The sequence below is a fragment of the Vulpes vulpes genome, chromosome 3 (assembly GCF_048418805.1).
Source record: "Vulpes vulpes isolate BD-2025 chromosome 3, VulVul3, whole genome shotgun sequence".
Taxonomy (NCBI): domain Eukaryota; kingdom Metazoa; phylum Chordata; class Mammalia; order Carnivora; family Canidae; genus Vulpes; species Vulpes vulpes.
In genome coordinates, this window is record NC_132782.1 from 112,100,181 (window position 1) to 112,119,132 (window position 18,952).

The following is an 18,952-nucleotide window of genomic DNA, read 5'->3' on the forward strand; positions in this document are numbered from 1 at the left end:
CCAAAAACATCCCAAATGGTTGGCATATGGCATATGGCTGGGCTGAGAAGCATTGTGTAAAGGGAAGCCCATGGTTGGCAACTCCGACCGCCTGCTCTGAGTTTCTAATCAGCTTTTTAGTGACTCCTCTGAACTGTGAGTAGACAGCCAAAGCTGCCCAGACATGCAAGAAAACCCTCTAACTTGAAAAATGGTAAAACAATGAAAAAAAGTGGAGACTCTGCAAAAAGACATTTTAAAAAATCAATTTTAAGTATCTTTAGAAAGATGAAAAGTTATTCCACTGGTGAAATGAGAAAAGGCTGAAATTCTTAAAATTCAGAAGACAGTATAGCCCTCAGATATTAAAACATGACAGTAGAATTATTATCACACAAAGTTATTGAAGAAAAAAGTCAAAGAGAAAGGAAAGAAAGTCACAGAGACAGAAAATAGAGATAAGCAAAATAAGAGGAACAGACCAGGAGGTCCAGCATTCCAACCATAAACGTTGCAGAAAGAGAACAAGGAGAACAGAAGAGAGAAATCACCAAAGACACAATTTAATAAGAATTTCCCAGAAATGATGAACATGAGTCTTTAGCTTGAGAGGGGCCAGCAAATGCCCAACACAGTGGGTGAACACAGGCCCACACTGCAATCCAGCGCAGTGAAGCTTCAGAGCTACATGGAAACTTTCAGAGACAAAACAGGTTTCACACCTGGGATCAAGAGTCAGAAGGTGTCTGAACTCTCTTCTCAACACTGGAAGCCACAGGATGCTCAACGACCCTGCAGCTGTGGGCAACGTGCTGTACTCCTCTTGGTTCTCACTCTGGGTCTAAAATGGGCATAATGTCATGTAACCCAAGCATCTGCAGGTGTCTCTAGAGACTTTTTAAACAGAAGTGACCCCGATTCCTCCTCGTTCCCACATGCACCAGTCAGGCCTGACCTCCATCCCCCTGTGTGTGCTTGGGGTCTCCTGCTGCTCTGCCCCCCTCAAGATCCTGAAGGTTTTCTCTAGTCTGCTGTGACACAGGGAGAGCCCCTCCTGCTCTTCGTCTTTTGTGTCTGCACGGTTGGAGGGGTCACCCGGAGTGCTAACTGTACCCTCGCCTGCAGTTTGTGATGAAACAGCTTGTAGGAGTTTCCTGGGGCTGCCATCACAATGACCACAAACTTGGTGGTTTCAAACAGCAGAGATGTATTTGCTCACAGTCTGGAGGCCAGAAGTCAGACATTAAAGGTGTCAGCAGGGCCGTGCTCCCACTGAAGGTGCTGGGGGAGGGTCCCCCCTGCCTCATCCAGCTTTTGGTGGTTCCCGGCAACACTCATTGTTCCCTGGCTTGTAGACACATCTCTCCAATCTCTGCCTCCATCTTCCCCGGGGCCTTCTTCTCCCTGCATGTCTCTGTGTCCCCGTTGTGTTTAAGGACACCAGCCACTGGACTTGGGGCCCATCCAAATCCAGAATGACCTCATCTTCACTAATTACATCTGCTAAGACTGTCTTTCCAAATAAGGTCATGTTCTGAGGTTCTGGATGGACATCAGTTTGGGGGGCACACTCTTCAATCACCTACACACCTCTTATGCAGTCCATGGCTCCTCACCATTAGCCACAGGGTGGGATGGGAATAACAGTCCAGCAGGAGCTGGGCCAGGTTGCAAATTTGAGGGACAAGTCACCATGCTTTACTCAGAATTCCCCATCCTCTGTCTCAGTAGAACTTCTGGGCCAACCAACCAGCTCCCCCTTACTTCAAAATATGATTGCCCCTGGACTGGTCCTCCCTGGCCCCCATGGGGTCATAAATATGCCGATCATATATTTTAGCTTTGGGTTTATGCCAGAACCTGTACTACATATGTAGGTGCAAAGAGCTGTAAACTCATAAGCATTACATGGAATATTACTTATTCTACTTATTAAAAGCAACCGAGAGCTTGACTCTTTCACACACATCTTATCTCTTATAATTCCCCATATGCAGTCATTCAGTAGGCATTACTGGGCAATGCACCAGGCAGAGCAGGATTTGGAATTTATATAGATGAAGAGATCAAAGACTTCTGGGTTGTGGTGGAGCCTGCCGGGGATTCTGATGATCTTCCCTAATCAGCCTTCTGTTACTTTGCCTTGACACCTGACCCTCTGCCAGCATGCGGGCAGTGGCCGGAGACCTGTGACCAGCCACTGGATGGAGGGGGAAAATGTGGGTCTATTCCTACAAACTCACCCTTTCCAGGCGAGAGGACTCACAGCTTGTTTACTGCAGCTTGGCTGGATGAGAGCAAGGAGTCCCCCCCCCCCCGCCCCTCCAGGGAGTAGTTCTCCAAGATCATTGCCCACCTGACAGCTGGAAATAACGTGGGTGCGCTGAGACCTCAGGGACCAGCGTGACGAGGATGGCCAGCGCTCCATCCATGTGCTGGTCATGTGGTCACCCCGTGTGACTTCTGATGGTTTCAAGCCGAGGCCCTCGCGGGTCAGGTGAACGTGGAGTGAGGGCGAGGGTGATATGATGAGGCTGGTAACACTTGCTGAAACTCCGGGGAAGTTCGTGTGGATGCTATGGGATTCACGCTGTGTCGGGAGGAAGTTCACAACCAGACGGAGAGAAAGCCTGACAGATCTGGCTGCAGCCTGGTTGGATGGTTGGAGAAGGAGTTGCACCTGTTCTGTCCCTGCTGCGTATTGGGCAGCTGCATGCTTTCTGGGGACCAAGGAGCAGGGGCCCGGGCTCGTCAGTGACTCCCCGCCAGGTGTTGGCATGAGGGGAACGCAGTTAACCCTTTGCTGTAGCATTCTCCCTCGTGGATGATGATTCTGTTTTCTGAACCCATCACCTTCCCCGGTATCTTTCCCAGTTAGGAGCCCCTTGAAAACACTGCATCATTGGACACCCAGGGCCTAGTGCACAGTGCCGGGCCCATTATCCCTGATCGCAAGGGTCTATGGGATGACCTACAGCCTAACTTGGAGACTGAGGAGGCTCTTGTAGTTTACAGGCTTCATGAACAGGAAATGCTGTCCAACTACTTCCAGAAGGAGAGAAGGAGAGAAGGAGGGAGGTCGGCATGATCTAAAATCACACTCGTGTCTAAAAATCTGACATAACTAATTAATTTACAAATGCCAAATTCACCACAAGTGGTGGGTGGACCGAAATGGTTAGAGGGGGAAAGGAAAAGCACAGACAGATCTTTCAGATTATTGAAGGAAACCAGCAAGGAGGGCGGCAGCGTTGCCTTAACTGGGGGAATGTAAATTGTCAGCACCGTGTCCACGGGCTTCGCGTCCAGGTCGGTGAGATGCTGGGGTACATGAGGGGCCACCACGAGGCTTGCAGAGAGGGTGGTGCCAAGGCTATTCAGAGCACCATGGCCTCTGGGGGCAGATTTGTTTTTTTTGTTTTTTATTTATTTATGATGGTCACACACACACACACACACACACACACACAGAGAGAGAGAGAGGCAGAGACACAGGCTGAGGGAGAAGCAGGCTCCATGCACCGGGAGCCTGACGTGGGATTCGATCCTGGGTCTCCAGGATCGCGCCCTGGGCCAAAGGCAGGCGCCAAACCGCTGCGCCACCCAGGGATCCCCAGATTTGATTTTGAGCCAGAGCTCTGTTCTAGACTCTGTGTGACTTTGGACATGTCACGTGTTAGTCCCCAGTTTCACATCTCTAAAATAGGGACAATCACATTTACCTCAGAGGGTTGCGGTAAGGACCGAATAGGTCACAAGTGAAAGCGTCCAGTGGTTTCTGGCACTTACGACATGTTCAGTCAGTGTAAGTTTACTATTATCTCTTACTGGCTTGTGCAATGTACTCTACTGAATCTTAGTTCCTTCATCTGCGAAAAACAGAAGAGATCAGAGTTGTTTGGCACATAGTTGATGCTCAATAAAGGTATTTATTTATAGCTTTTCCCTGACTTTTTGTTTTGAAACCATTTTAGACTTAAAGTTGCAAAATATGACAGCTTCCCCTTCGGTATACAGCAGGCTTCCCCTAACCTTAACATTGCATGTAATTAGTACACTGATCAGAACCAGGACATTAACATTGGCAAGAGGCGATGCCATTCACTAAGCTGCAGACCTCGTTTGAATTCCCTCTAATGTTCTTTCCATTCCAGTTTCCACACCACGATCCCATGTTCCATTTAGTCCAACTGGTGGACGTTCCTCACTTTTTGTCTTTCATGACCTTGACACTTTTGATGAGTACTGGCCAATTACTTAGAAGAAATATTTCTCAATTTGGGTTCGCCTGATGTTTTCTGGTGATTAGATCAAGGTTATGTGCTTTTGGCAGGAATATCACAGTCATGATGTTGTTACTTTTGTTTTGCTTTTCTTTTATCTGTAGCAGGCTAAAATACACATAGTATTTACCACTTACACCATTTTAAAGTGTATAATCCAGTGGCATTTCATACACAGTGTTGTGCACGCACCACCTCCATCTAGTCCCATCACTCCCCAAAGCAATGCCTTCCCTATCAGGAGGCAATCCTCCGTTCCCATCACCTCCAGCCCCTGACAATCGACTGTCTGCTTTCTGTGTATGGATTCGCCGATTCTGAACATTTCATGGAAAATGGAATCGCACAACACGTGCTCTTTCCTGACTGGTTTCTCTTCACTTAGTATCATGGTTTCAAGATTCATCCTGGTTGCTTCATGGATCAGTACTTCATTCTTTTTTATGGCTGAATAATATTCCATTATGTGGACAGACTACATTTACTTTATTTTCTAAATCAACTGTGAAAACTGGCATGGGCCCCAGGGCTGGGCCTGGAAAGTGAGGGAAGGAGGGAGGAGACCCTTGTGACTGGCAGGAGGTACTAAGTATGCAGGGAGGGGTCAGCGTTGGTGCATGGGGAGTACAGGGCTGTACGTGCAGGTTGCAGACAACACTCAGGGAAGCCCCAGGGGGGCTGCCCCAGGGATAGCAGACTCCTTGGAAAGTTTCATTTGCGGAAGGGTAAAAGCAGTTGTGAGAGATGACACAGGCGCGGGACAGGCAAATCTTTGGGGCTGAAGGTGTGGACTGTCACTGGCACCTCCCGGAGGCCTGCCCCCATGACCCAAGCCAGCAGAGGCCAGGCTCCGACTGCGAGAGCACGCTCAGGGAGGGGCTCGTACCCCCGGGGCCCGTGCTCATTGCCTCCTTTTCAGCAAATGCAATAGTTGCAAACTTGCATTTATTTAAAAAAAAAAAAAAAAAAAAAAGGTGTGCTGACGGAGAGGCAAACATTTGTGTTTCCTAACGTCGCACCGCGCGCGGCTGCTCCTTAACTAGCAGGAGCCATTGGTTTTTCTCGAGCGCGTCTGGGCACCCGAGCCGGGAGGAAAACGGGTCCCCGCAGCCCCCGCAGCCCTCACAGCGCCGCCGGGGCGGCGCGGCGGGCGGAGGACTGAGGGCGGAGCCGCAGCGCGCTCGCCCCGCCCCCGCCCTGCAGCCCCGCCAGCCCGGCGCGCGCTCACTGTGCGCGTGCCCAGGATCGGGGGCGGCGGCGGCGGCGGCGGCGTGCGCCAGCCGCGCGTGCGCGCTGCGGCGGGGCGAGGGGCGGCGCGGGCGCGAGTCTGTCAGTGACAGCGGGAGGGGGAGGGGGCCGGAGATGGTGGCGGCGGCGGCGGCGGCTGTGGCGGCTCTTCCGACATGAGGCAGCGGCAGCGGGGGGCACGGCGGCGGCCGCGGCCGCGGCGGCGTCGCTAGCTCGGGAGGCCGCCCCGAGCGTGGGCGGGCGTCCCGGGTCGGCGTCGCGGGAGCGGGCTCTGCGGCAGTGCCGCGCAGGGCGGCCGGCTGAGGGGCCCGCGCCCGCCGCGCTCTGCGCTCGGCGTCTCCCGGCGCGCTGGGCATCCCCGCCCCGCTGGGTCGGCCCCGGAGGCCGGGAGCAGGCCCCGCTAGACGGGCCGCGCCGACGGCTCCTCAGGCTCGCGCCGGCGCCGGGGCCTCGCTACCGCTCGTCGCCGCCGGCCCGCAGCCTCCCGCGGGGCAGCCGGCCTCTGACGCAGGGGAGGCGCCGCTCCGCGCGGCATGAGGGGCCCGCCGCGGGCGGGAGGGCTGTGCCGGCGACGGCGGCTGGCGGCGTGAGGGGCTCGGCGGCCGGAGCAGGCGAGTGCGTGCGGGGGCGGGGGGCCGGGGGCCGAGGGGGCGTCCTCCGACGGGGGCCGGCGGCCTCGGGGCGGGACGGGGAGGGGGGGAGCCCCGCCTAGACTTTTCGTGAGCACTCGGTGCCTCCCCGACCAGACCTCGGCGGCGGCCGCCGGCCGAGCTCGCGGCCCTCAGGCGCGGGTGTACCTGGGCCGGGACCGCTGCCGGGGTGACTCTGGCTGTCTTCGCCGACAGGTACCGGTGACCCCCGCCGGGAGGGTTCTGAGCGCTCGGCAACATGGCTTCCCCGCCCCACCAGCAGCTGCTGCAGCACCACAGCACCGAGGTGAGCTGCGACTCCAGCGGAGACAGCAACAGCGTGAGGGTCAAAATCAACCCCAGGCAGCTGTCCTCCAACAGCCACCCCAAGCACTGCAAGTACAGCATCTCTTCCAGCTGCAGCAGCTCTGGGGACTCGGGAGGGGTCCCCCGGAGAGCGGGCGCCGGAGGCCGCCTGCGCCGGCAGAAGAAGCTGCCCCAGCTGTTCGAGAGGGCCTCCAGCCGGTGGTGGGACCCCAAGTTCGATTCGGTGAACCTGGAGGAGGCTTGCATGGAGCGCTGCTTCCCGCAGACCCAGCGCCGCTTCCGGTATGCGCTCTTCTACATCGGCTTCGCCTGCCTCCTGTGGAGCATCTATTTTGGGGTACACATGCGGTCCAGACTGATTGTCATGGTGGCCCCAGCTCTGTGCTTCCTCGTAGTATGTGTGGGCTTTTTTCTGTTTACCTTCACCAAGCTGTATGCCCGGCATTACGTGTGGACCTCTCTGGTTCTCACCCTCCTGGTGTTCGCCCTGACCCTGGCTGCCCAGTTTCAGGTTTTGACGCCTCTCTCAGGACGTGTTGACAGCTCCAATCATACCCTTGCAGCCAAGCGCACAAACACTTGCTTATCTCAAGTGGGGAGCTTTTCCATGTGCATTGAAGTGCTCTTTTTGCTCTACACCGTCATGCACTTACCTTTGTACTTGAGCTTGTTTTTGGGAGTGGTGTATTCTGTTCTCTTTGAGACCTTTGGCTATCATTTCCGAGACAAAGACTGCTTTCCCCCACCTGGAGCAGGGGCCCCACACTGGGAGCTGCTGAGCCGAGCCCTGCTTCACGTCTGCATCCACGCCATTGGGATTCACCTATTTATCATGTCCCAGGTGAGATCTAGGAGCACCTTTCTCAAGGTGGGACAGTCAATTATGCATGGAAAGGATCTGGAAGTGGAAAAAGCCCTGAAAGAGAGGATGATTCATTCTGTGATGCCAAGAATCATAGCTGATGACCTGATGAAACAGGGGGATGAGGAGAGCGAGAATTCTGTCAAAAGGCATGCCACCTCCAGCCCCAAGAACAGGAAGAAAAAGTCCTCCATACAGAAAGCCCCTATAGCATTCCGCCCTTTCAAAATGCAGCAGATCGAAGAAGTCAGTATTTTATTTGCAGATATCGTGGGCTTCACCAAGATGAGTGCCAATAAGTCTGCTCATGCCCTGGTGGGTCTCCTCAACGATCTGTTTGGTCGCTTTGACCGCTTGTGTGAAGAAACCAAGTGTGAGAAAATCAGCACCCTGGGTGACTGCTACTATTGTGTGGCGGGGTGTCCAGAGCCCCGGGCTGACCATGCCTACTGCTGCATTGAGATGGGCTTGGGCATGATCAGAGCCATCGAGCAGTTCTGCCAAGAGAAGAAAGAGATGGTGAACATGCGTGTCGGGGTCCACACAGGGACCGTCTTGTGTGGCATCTTGGGGATGAGGAGGTTCAAATTCGATGTGTGGTCCAACGATGTGAACTTGGCCAATCTCATGGAGCAGCTGGGAGTGGCTGGCAAGGTTCACATTTCTGAGGCCACAGCAAAATACCTAGATGATCGGTACGAAATGGAAGATGGGAAAGTTACCGAACGCCTTGGCCAGAGCGTTGTTGCTGACCAGTTGAAAGGTATGTGCATTTCTTTGCCTCGTCATCTCCCTCCCCAGACCTGTTTGTGTTGGGGAAAATAAAAACCAAACAATCTTTTTCTAGTGTGAGTATCTGGAGGCAGATCAGTTGTCTCAGGACACCTCACCATGGGGGCATCTCAGGGCTGGTGAGACTTTTCCTCTGGTGAGTCAAATATCACAGATCTGTTCACACCGTGACAGTGCTGACCTAGATGAGACCTTTAGGAGGAAGGAGAACTTTGGAAATGTGTATCCTGCCAGTCAGCTGTTACTGTTTCTGAAATTCTGGGGGCAGGTCCGATGAATGTACGGGGTCGGAGCCTGTCAGCAGGCAGGACCTTGAAGTACTTTAACAGATTGTCTCTTTATGTTTCATTTGGTTGCTCCTAAATCCCATTAAAACCTTTTTCTATGCCTTTTTCCAAAACTGTGAAGAATAAAACCTTTTTCGACTTGAGGCCTCACTTTGCTGGAATAAGGAAGTTGGCTTAGCCCTACAGGACTCTCGAGAATTAGATGGAATCATATACCCCCAAGTACACACTGCCTTTACCTAGGTCTCTTTTTAAAAAAAACAAAACAAAACATATTTTCAGTTTTAAACTTTCAGTTTTATCATGGTATTTGTCTTATATAATTGGCAGCATTTTAGAAATGCACCCAGAGCAGTGTTTAGACTCCCCTATACCCAACCCTTCGGATTTAGATCTGGTCTCTTGTCTCAGTCTTAAGCTCTTACTGCTGTTCTTGATATCTTCACTGGGCTTCTTTTATTTTTCTTATTTTCACACAGGACAGAATTTTTTGAGGCCTGGGAAGTGACATATATATAAGCAAGTGGAACCCAAAGTGAGGATTCTGAATACCTAACCCCCAGCCCACTCCCTTTTAATCTTTATGTTTTACTAAAATCTTCTGTGTTGGCGGTGTGTGTGTTGGGTGGTGGTGGTGGGGGGGTGCGGCATGTGTTTCAGAAGTATGTAGAGAAAACAAAACATGTTGATTCTTAAAAGCCAAAATTTGTAAAGCTTATTGTGTTTTGTGGTGCCCATACGTTGCATGATTACACAGTAAAAAGCTCCAGGAAAAAGCTCATTGGGGGAAGGAACAGCTTAAGTCAGAAATGAGAGAAGTAGCACTATAAATCAGAGAGAGCTAAGTGGTTGTGTGTGGGGCCTGACATCATCCTATATGCTCAACTGATACTTTATTTCTTCTCTGCTTGTGATTGGAGTTTCTCATGTCATTTACATGTTATTCAGTGAGAGCACTTTATCTTTTTCCTGACTTATCTTTATTAATTTTGCTAGTAGTTGAAGAATTGATGGATTTAATAGAAAAATATTTTCACCTGATCTTTCCCTCTGTCTAGAAAGCTCTAAATGTTACATTGATGAGGTCAGAAACTACACTTGGCAGTTCACTCGAGAGATTCGGTCATGGCAGTTGTCTTTCCCCGTAGGAGGGTGACTTGCTCTCAGAGTCTAAAGATGCAGTGGAGCGTGGTGCGGATGTAATCCCCGCTTGACACTTTGGCGTCTTTAAGATCTGAGTGTTGCAGGCTCTGTCCTCAGGGGTTGTGGGACAGATTCCAGAGAATGGAGCAGTGCTATGTGACATTATGACAAGGATAGCAGTTTTGTAAGTGGTAATTTGAACAGTGTATTTCTTGAATAATCAAAACAAAAAACATATGTAATCATCAAGTGTGTCTGGAAGTCACCAAGTCTTTGACTCTTTGGCAATACCCATTTTTGTTAACTTATGGATAATTTTATTTTCAACTTCAAGTCAAGGGTCTCAAAGACACAATATGCTAGAATGGGTTATTAATTTTTTTTTTACCTTCAAATAGTGTAAATTTGATAAATTAACTTTTTGAGTTTGTGTATGTTGTATATTTATAGGGAAAAGTTTTACAACTGGATGGAAGGTAGGGGAAGATGGAAGGGTTAGCTAAAACAGTGATAGTTTTATACGGTATTCTCTCCTTTAACTGTTTCCCTGAGGCCATGATTTTTGCTTTATTCAGCTCATTTTGAAAACCTTTGTGGATGGGACTCCAGTAATATAGGACGTCTACACAACTTCCTGCCTCTTTTTGAAGCTGCCGAGTCCTGTTCTCCTGTCCTTGTACAAATCTGCTAAATTGAGAACATAGCACAGTTTGTAAAAAACCCTTTTTATACATGAGGTTAAAGTTATATATTTAAAATTTCTAGACTTACATGGCAGGGGGATACCGTGATCATGAAAGTGGTTTTCCCAGGGTGTGGCTTATCCACTTGAACCCTGGATGTGCTGATCCTTGTGATTTCCCCAAATGTGGGAAACTTGACTGCATATAATACATGGTAGCAGGGGACTGCATTCATGCTCTCCCCTGTTTAAAAAAATAAGTAAATAAAATAAAATTTCTTTTAACCTGTCTTGGAGTTTGTGGAGATATTTTCTCTCTACTATGTCAGGCATTAGCCTTTACCTCCCATTTCATTTTCTGATAATAAGGTTAAAAATACCCAGTAGAGGACTCTATAGAAATGAGTATTTGTAGACTGGGCACTCCAGAACCAGCCTGGCAGCGTGAAAAGTAGCTACTCCTCTGCAATTTATCTGAAAAGGTTTGTGGAAAGGGAGACTTTCATTATTTCTGCACATTTGCTCACTCTTTGAAAATTTTCATCGTGCTCTTATGATGTGCTCTGTGCTGTGGATGAGCAGATGGAGTTACCACAGTTCCTGACCTCAGCAAGCTTACAGTTCTAAAGATCATAAGAGTGTGCGAAGTCAGGAACGCTGTATGGCAGTGCACATACTGAGGTGGATCTTGAGACCGAGCAGTGGCTCTCCAGGCAGATGAAAGAACATTCGGTGCAATGGGAGTAACATGAGCAAAGGCTTAGGGTTATGGTTCTTGGTGGGTTGTAAATACAGTAGTTCATTAGGATAAGGGAGGGTGAGGGCTCAAGGGAAGGAGTTTATATTCAATACTGTAGGTAACAGGGAGCCACTGATAGGCTTTAGGCAGGAGGCTTAGGTGATCTAATTTGTAAGTTTAGAAGGCTTACTTTTTTAGTTCTTGGGATGTAGGCTGGAAGGGTATGAGACGGGAAATTAGGAAGTTGTTTGAGTAAATCCCAGGCAGGGTTGATGGCAGCCTTAACCACGGTGACAGCAGTGGCATTAGAGGTGGTGGAACAGATATGAGCAGTAGCAGGACGAACTTGATTAAACATAGAGCCAGATTTTAGACAACTTGGAGGGCAAGAGGCTCGATTGTTTGAATGGGAGATGTCCTTTTAAGGTTTCTGGAGCTGACCTTGGGGACAGTGTGGAGTCAGGAATGAGTGAGACTTTCGAAGTTTCTGTGGTAATTCATATACAGAAAATACAGAATCAAGTTGCAGAATATGAAACAGGCCAGGAACCCCTGGCTTGTTCATTCATTCATTCAACAAATAATTTATTTTGTGCTGGGCACAGTTCTAGTGCTGGGGATACAGCAGTGAACAAAACAGAAATTCTTGCCCTCGTGGTATTCTGTTCTAATAGGGCAGTCAGGCAGCAAACAAATAAGTGAAATAAAATTTCTTTTGCATTAAGTTTTAAGGAGAAATCATAAAGCAAAAAGGAGGATATGGAATGTGTGTGCATGTGTGCACATGCACCTGTGAAATTTTAGATAAGGTGGCCAGTCACTGAGAGAGAAGGTTGAAAGAATTTTCAGCACAGGACTAGGATTTTGAAAATGATCCAAAAAGTAAGAGGCAATTATTATTAAAGATAGGGAGAAATAGTGGGGTATGAGGGAAGGGAAGAAGCATCCTTTCACACCATTTGGGACAAACCTCTGTTCTGTTCTGCCTTGGGCCACAAGCCAAAAGGTGAGAAGGATTGTCTGGAACTGTTTTTTGTTTCCTGTAGTAGATAGAGAGTCACAAAGACAGAAGGTGAAACTGTCAGAAGGTATCTATAAACATCTTATTTTCCCCTCTGAAATATTAGGAAGCTGAAATGGAGTGCACAATCACTCCAAATCGACAGCAACAACCATGTCTTTATGAAGGGAATATCTGGTAGCTATTGCCAACCTTTTAGGCTTATGGAGCAACTGGGGGAAAGATTTGCTGGTGTGCATTGGGGCAGATCATCATCAGCTGCTGGCCACAGTGACCAAAACCTTTCCCAAGTGCTAATAGGCAGCACTTAGAAAGTTACTGTCTAACCCCCTGCTCGGGCCATTCCTCAAATTGACGGTGGGCTGAGGCACTCTGAGCTTTAGCCTTTGCCATCGCCTGTCCCAAACTGGCAGTCTGGGCCCTTGTTGCCTGCCAGCTGGCAGTTAAGTGCCCTACCCAAGTACCTGTTTTAAGTGCAGTTTGCTTGCTCAGGTGCACTTCTTGCTTCATCTGACAACTTGGATAGCTTGCCACTACCCAAGCATGTACGCTTGCCACTGTGGTGCTAGCCTCTAGCTGACAGCTCAGTGCTTCCTCTAAAGTCATGTCAAGAGGGCAGCCCCGGTGGCGCAGAGGTTTAGCGCCGCCTGCAGCCCAGGGCGTGATCCTGGAGACCTGGGATCGAGTCCCACATCAGGCTCCCTGCATGGTGCCTGCTTCTCCCTCTGCCTGTGTCTCTGCCTCTTTCTCAAATAAAGTCATGTCAAGAAATTCTGTGCTCACCTGAACCCTAGAGTGGGCTGTCTTGTGCACGTTAAAACATACGTTCTTGGGTGGTAAGCTAAGATGAAGCAGAAAATTTGGTTTGGCAACTGTGATTGGAGACGACAAACAGCTGTGGTGTTGATGTTCCTTCCAGCAGTCCCTGGTGACAACGTATTCAGGCTTCTTCAGGCCAAATTACATGCCTTCCAGCAAGGAGCACACAGGTGTTAATTCTGAGGACCAGCTTTTGAGCAGAATTAGCCCTTGGCAAAGAAAGTTAGGAATATGGTTTGCTGAATGGCAGATGGAATGAAGGAAGGACGGTAATCCTTTAGGTAGAATTAAGAAAGGGAAAAATTAAAAAAAAAGATTTTATTTATTTATTCATGAGAGACACAAAGAGAGAGAGCGGCAGAGACACAGGCAGAGGGAGAAACAGGCTCCATGCAGGGAGCCTGACACGGGACACGATTCCGGGTCTCCAGGATCAGGCCATGGCTGAAGTGACATTAAACCTCTGAGCCACCAGGGCTGCCCATGAAAGGGAAAAACTAAAAAGAAGCAAATAGCATAAGTAAAGAAATTTCTGAGTTTTCTTTTATTAGCCAGCCTGATTTTTTTTTTTTTTTTTGCCAGCCTGATTTAAATAACGATTGTGTTTCTACCTCCTGTTCAATGTCACCTGCAGTACTTCACTGTGGAGTAATAATCTTGAAAGAAAACATTGAATTTTCTATTGTGTATGCATGTGCCTAAACTTTCCTCTTTTTGTTGGTTGGTAATTTCAGTGTTGGTATTTTTATAGGACAGTGATTATTAATCATTAGAATTCTGCAGGACCCCTCTCCCAGGGATGATAGATGGTTGCTGACCACCAGAGGAGTGGCTGAGTAGTTCCTCATCCATGCATCTCTTGGCATCATTTGTACTTTGCACATGAGACACTAAAGACCTGTTTTCCCCAGCAGGAACTAGCATCCTTGGAGGGAATTTTATAAGGAGGTGAGAGTTTTTGAAATAAGAAGAACACTGCCATGTGAGATCTAGACTGGCCTCACTAAGAGGTAAGGGAACTGAGTGCATCACAGGCAGACTGGGGCTACGGCACACAGGGTAATAGGCCAAGGGCAGGGATAGTCTTCCCTGAAGAAGCCTGGATAAGGCCGTGACGTTCATCAATCTTGTTCATACTCTGGTAGACTGTACCGGCCAAGCCAACCCATGGCCACCTAAGTCAGGTTTGGAGAAACTGTTCTTTGTAAAACTTGCTCCTATAAATCAGGTTTTTGTTGTTTTCCCTTAGTATTTGCTGCTTTTGCACTTGTAAGAAAATGCCCAGCATGTGTGGTCTGCTGAGGTTGGGAGAGAGGCTCACTTCCTTAGAATAGGCTGAAGGTCAAGCCCCCAGAGACTGGTGGTGGTAGTGGCAGTAGCAGAACCAGAAAGGGAGTGAGGGACAGAAACAGCTTTGGGAACGGGTGGGATTCTGCTACTGAGATGATCAGGAACAGCTGTGGCCAACTGATGAGGCTTTCCATCAGCCTGTGGTTCCCTTCATAAACTCTTAGGTCTCAGGACCCTTCTATATCCCTAAAAATTATTAGAGAAACTAAAGAGCTCTTGGTTATGTGCCTTATCTATTGATATTTATTATATTAGAAATTGAAACAAACTGAGATGTTTAAGAGAATCTTTCCTTATAATTCATTTCAAAATACTAACAAATCCATTGTACCCATTGCATGTTAATATAAATAACATTTTTATAAAGATAATTATATGTTAAATATATTTTTTAAATTTTATTTTAAATTTCAGTATCGTTAGCTTACAGTGTTATACTTTCAGGTGTACAATATAGTGAGTCAGCAATTTAACTGTATTTTCAAAATCAAAGATATTTGGTGAGAAGAATGGTACCATTTTACATTTTTGCCTTTACATTTTCTCCTTAATGTTCAGATTAATAAAAAACTGCTGGATTCTTGAAAAAACTATTTAAATACACATTAAGAATTTACCAGTTGAACCCTTTTTAATGTATTAGCTGGATTTTCTTAACTGCTTTAGCATTCAGTCTGTTGCAGGATGTTGAAGAATGTGTAGAAAGTTTGGCTTCACAGAGATACCTAGTTCAGTAATGGAACATTTTATTTTTTTATTTTTATTTTTTTTTAATTTTTTATTTATTTATGATAGTCACAGATAGAGAGAGAGAGAGAGAGAGAGAGAGAGAGGCAGAGACACAGGCAGAGGGAGAAGCAGGCTCCAGGCACCGGGAGCCCGACGTGGGATTCGATCCCGGGTCTCCAGGATCGCGCCCTGGGCCAAAGGCAGGCGCTAAACCGCTGCGCCACCCAGGGATCCCAGTAATGGAACATTTTAATAGCTTTTTAAGGTAATTGTGGCTATTTTTCTTTGATGCTGCACCAACACTCAGTAAGTGGTAGTTTCTTGAAGATTAGTTACAGATGGAATCTGAAATCCTATTAGTCAGTTTTTTGGTATGGGATTAAAACCACCCCTGCCACCTTTTATAGGTAGGCTTCATGCCCACTATGGGTCTTGAACTGACGACCTCAAGATTGAGAGTCATGTGCTTTACCGACTCAGCCAGCCAGGCGCCCCAAAACTGCATTTATTTTTAAATTAATCTTTACCCAGGTGTGATTTTGTAACATAATGCATTGGTCATTTGGAAACTATTGGTTTCTTGAGTTTGCAGATCTCTCAAATGTTGACATAAGCAGAGTTTTTAAATACTGGGAAGATGTCGACTTCACAATGGCAGAAGTTTTCTCATTCTCGTTTTCACTTGAAAGTTTGAATTTTATCACTGGCAATAAATATTGTCAGTTGTTTTTCTTGAAGTGACAGACTCATTTTGTTCATTTTTCAGGAACAATCTGCCAAATATGCTAGTCTGAGTGACCGCAGTTTGTAGGTCAAGTACAAATGATGTTCCATCCAAAAAGCAGCTAGTTCAGTTTGCAACCCAGACAACTGTGGAGGTGCTTTTCTATGTGTGTGCAGTGGCAATGCTGTGGCCCCACTTCCTATTTTAACACAGTTGCTCAAGGTTGAAATTTAACACAATTATTTATTTTTACTGCATTACCTTCTTAGATGAAATGGAGTGATTTTTTTTTTCCTTCTGCAAGTGCATCGTAGTAAAGAACACAATGATAATTCAGACAGCCTTGTGTCACCACCTTGATTCCTAGTGGTTTTACCCACAATTGCTTTTATACTGATGCCAGCACTGAAAAGGACAAATAATGTGCTAGCGTTATGAGAATACTTTTGACCCCATGGATGGATGCCCTGCAGAGGTCTCTGGGACCCCTGAGGGTCTGCAGAAATACTTTGGGAATGCTTCTCTAAGCTGTAAGATAGGAAGCCTAAGGGTTTTGTACCTGCTACCCAAACACACACTCTCATGTATACGAAACCTCTCAGACTGGACATATGATGGACATGGTGCATTTACTGTGCAAGCACCAAGTGACTTTAGTTCATACCTTTATTTTTTTCTAAACTCCTTTCTGGCTCTGCCAAATTTTTGTTGATGTGTTTAGAGTTCACAATGAAGACCCATCAACATTGTTTTTCTTAATTTTTTTTCCCCAGGGCTTACCTTTTGGCAATATAGTTTAGTGGATGGTTGCATGGGTTTTGGTTTCTGATATATTTGCATTCAGTCCTCAGTTGTGCAGTTTCTGAACTGGGGAGCCTTGGGCAAGCTATGTAGGGACTCTCCAATTTACAGAAGTGACAGTACCTCTGTCAGAGGGTTATTGGGAGAATCGAGTGAGAGGACTGGAAGGAAAGCCCTTGTTAGTGTAGTGACTCACCCATGATCAATTTATTCGATTAATAATAACCAACTCTTCTGCCCGGCTGAGTCACATTTTGTACTGTACTCAAGGGTGTTTCTTTTTTCCTACACTCTGGTGCAGTCTTGTATAATTCGGTACTGAAACCCAAAACACACCAGGGACTGTGATTGTGTCAGTTTCTCAAATTAAAAAGGGCAAGTGTTCAAAATACAAAAGAGTGTAGCTTGCCCTGGTTAAACTGGAGCTGCCAAGTTTGGCAGCTTATTTACTGAAAACCCCAGGGAGTGCAGGCAGTATTGTTCTTGGGCTGCTTCTGGTCCCCAGAACTTAGGGGTACTTAAGATGATGTGGCCCTTGATAATTGAGGAATTATGGGGAAATCTTCAGCTTGGTGACTCTGGAGATACTGGCTGAAGTTTGAACTAGAACAGTTATTCAGCTCTGCCATTTTCTACTATAAACTCATACATTTACTTATTCAATAAATATCAGATGAGTTCCTATTATTTGTGAAGCTTGGGCTAGGTTCTGGAGAAAGAGCCCTCTGCACTCTGGGAGCATGCAGCCTAGAAGGGGAAGTAGACATTAATCAAATTATCACCTGAACAAATATACACTAGACTTACTTATCATATTACAAATGGGGCTGGGACTTATCATTTCCATTTCATAGATGAGAGGACTGAAGCACAGAGATTAAGTGACACAGGGTGGCTACATAGTGGTAAAGCCAGTATTTAGATCCAAGGGGGCTGTATTAGGAAACACTAGTGCCCACTTGGTGGAACTGTGGTGAGGATTAAAGGAGAAAATGATGTTAAGTACGTAGAAAAGTACTTGGCACCCAGTGGCACTCAACAGGGATTAGATGCATTAGCTAGTGAGAGTGGAGCAATTTTTTTTTAGCAGCATCAATGGCAGAAAGATAACTATACCTTTGTGTAGCTTTTTCCAGCTCCCAGAGTGTTTGCATGGATGCACGTTGTTATCTCAGCTGTTCTGAAGTCTTAGGATCATGGGAACTATGTATGTTTAGGAGTTTATATTTTATTTGCCTGCTTTTTTCCCATTATAGGATTTTTTTTTTTTATTTATTTAGAGGGAGGAGCAGTGGGAGGGAGAGAGAGAATCTTAAGCAGGCTCTGCACTGGGAGTGGGGATCAATCCCAGGACCTTGAGATCCTGACCTGAACAGAAACCAAGGTGGGACGTTTAACTGATGGAGCCACCCAGGACCTCCCTCTCCCCCTGCCTGCCCCTTGTAGGGTTTCCAGGCTGAATTGGTTTCTTAACCTCTTCCAAAAGTGACCAATGACTTCTTTCAAGAGTCAATATAAATTCTTGGATTTTAGCTTATTTAATATATTTCACTCTGTTACCAAGATCTTTTTTTTTTTTTTTTTTGATGCTTAAACTGTCCCATCTTGGGCCTATGGGAGCACCCAGGTTGCACCTGAGTTCCTTTCATACAACCCTGTAGTCTTTAATAGCTTTTTTACACATTTAGTAATATTTTTAAGGAGATGAGCATAGGTATTAACATTTCATTAATTTTGTTTGTCTGATAAGTTTATTCCAAGAGACTGAGCTAGTTTTCCCTCTCCTTTATTATTTTTTATTTTTATTTTTTAAAAAGATTTTATTTATTCATTCATGAGAGACACACACACACACACACACGCACACACACACAGAGAGAGAGAGAGAGAGAGAGAGAGAGAGGGGCAGAGACACAGGCAGAGGTAGAAGCAGGCTCAGGGAGCCTGATGTGGGACTTGGTCCCAGGACTTCAGGATCACGCCCTGGACCAAAGGCAGGTGCTAAATCGCTGAGCCCCTCAGGGATCCCCTCTCTCCTTTTTAAAAAAGAAAATTAATAGTATATGCATGTTTATATGAAGAAACAGCGCTGCAGAAGAAACAGTTTGTGCTGCTTCAAGTTCTTTGGAAGCTTTAATTTGTATTCTTACAACTGAGAATTGTAGAGCAATGCGGCATTTGTTTGTCCTCTCTTCCCACTAACGCCTGCCCAGGGACAGGTGCCTGTGAATGTGGATAAGTGGAGACAAAGAAATAAAATGAAAGGAATCCTAAACCAAAATGTAGACTGTTTGCAAACTGAAGAGTGCCCTCAGCCCGGGAAGCCCCCTCCTCCAGCACAGCTGTGGAACGTTCCAGAAGGCCCAACTCCAGGAATTCCCTTCATGGGAAACTTGTTCTGAATAATGCTTCCTGGAATGACTGCCCTGCCGCTCCCCTTTCCATCTTGCATAACGTGTATTTGACTTATTTATTTTTGTTTAGGATCTTTCTTCATCCCACTAGAATGTGTCTCCAGAGCAGGGATTTTCCCATGT

General features: G+C 47.0%; 1 protein-coding gene and 1 non-coding gene across 5 annotated transcripts in view; both read left to right on the forward strand.

Annotated features, from left to right (window-relative positions):
• ADCY9 (adenylate cyclase 9) overlaps positions 1 to 18,952 on the forward strand; it is a 127,811-nt gene that overhangs the window by 1,096 nt on the left and 107,763 nt on the right. The window contains exons 1-2 of one of the 4 annotated variants that reach the window (XM_072751367.1): positions 5,985 to 6,121; positions 6,356 to 8,091. In XM_072751367.1, coding sequence (XP_072607468.1) covers positions 6,399 to 8,091 — 1,693 coding nt within the window. In that variant the 5' untranslated portion in view covers positions 5,985 to 6,121; positions 6,356 to 6,398. Of the gene's footprint in view, positions 1 to 5,984; positions 6,126 to 6,198; positions 8,092 to 18,952 lie in introns of those variants that run through there. The other 3 variants (XM_072751368.1, XM_072751369.1, XM_026003009.2) reach the window with 3 other exon arrangements.
• LOC112923398 (U1 spliceosomal RNA) lies at positions 10,314 to 10,479 on the forward strand. The gene has a single exon (XR_003235673.1). It is a non-coding gene; the product is annotated as a U1 spliceosomal RNA (small nuclear RNA).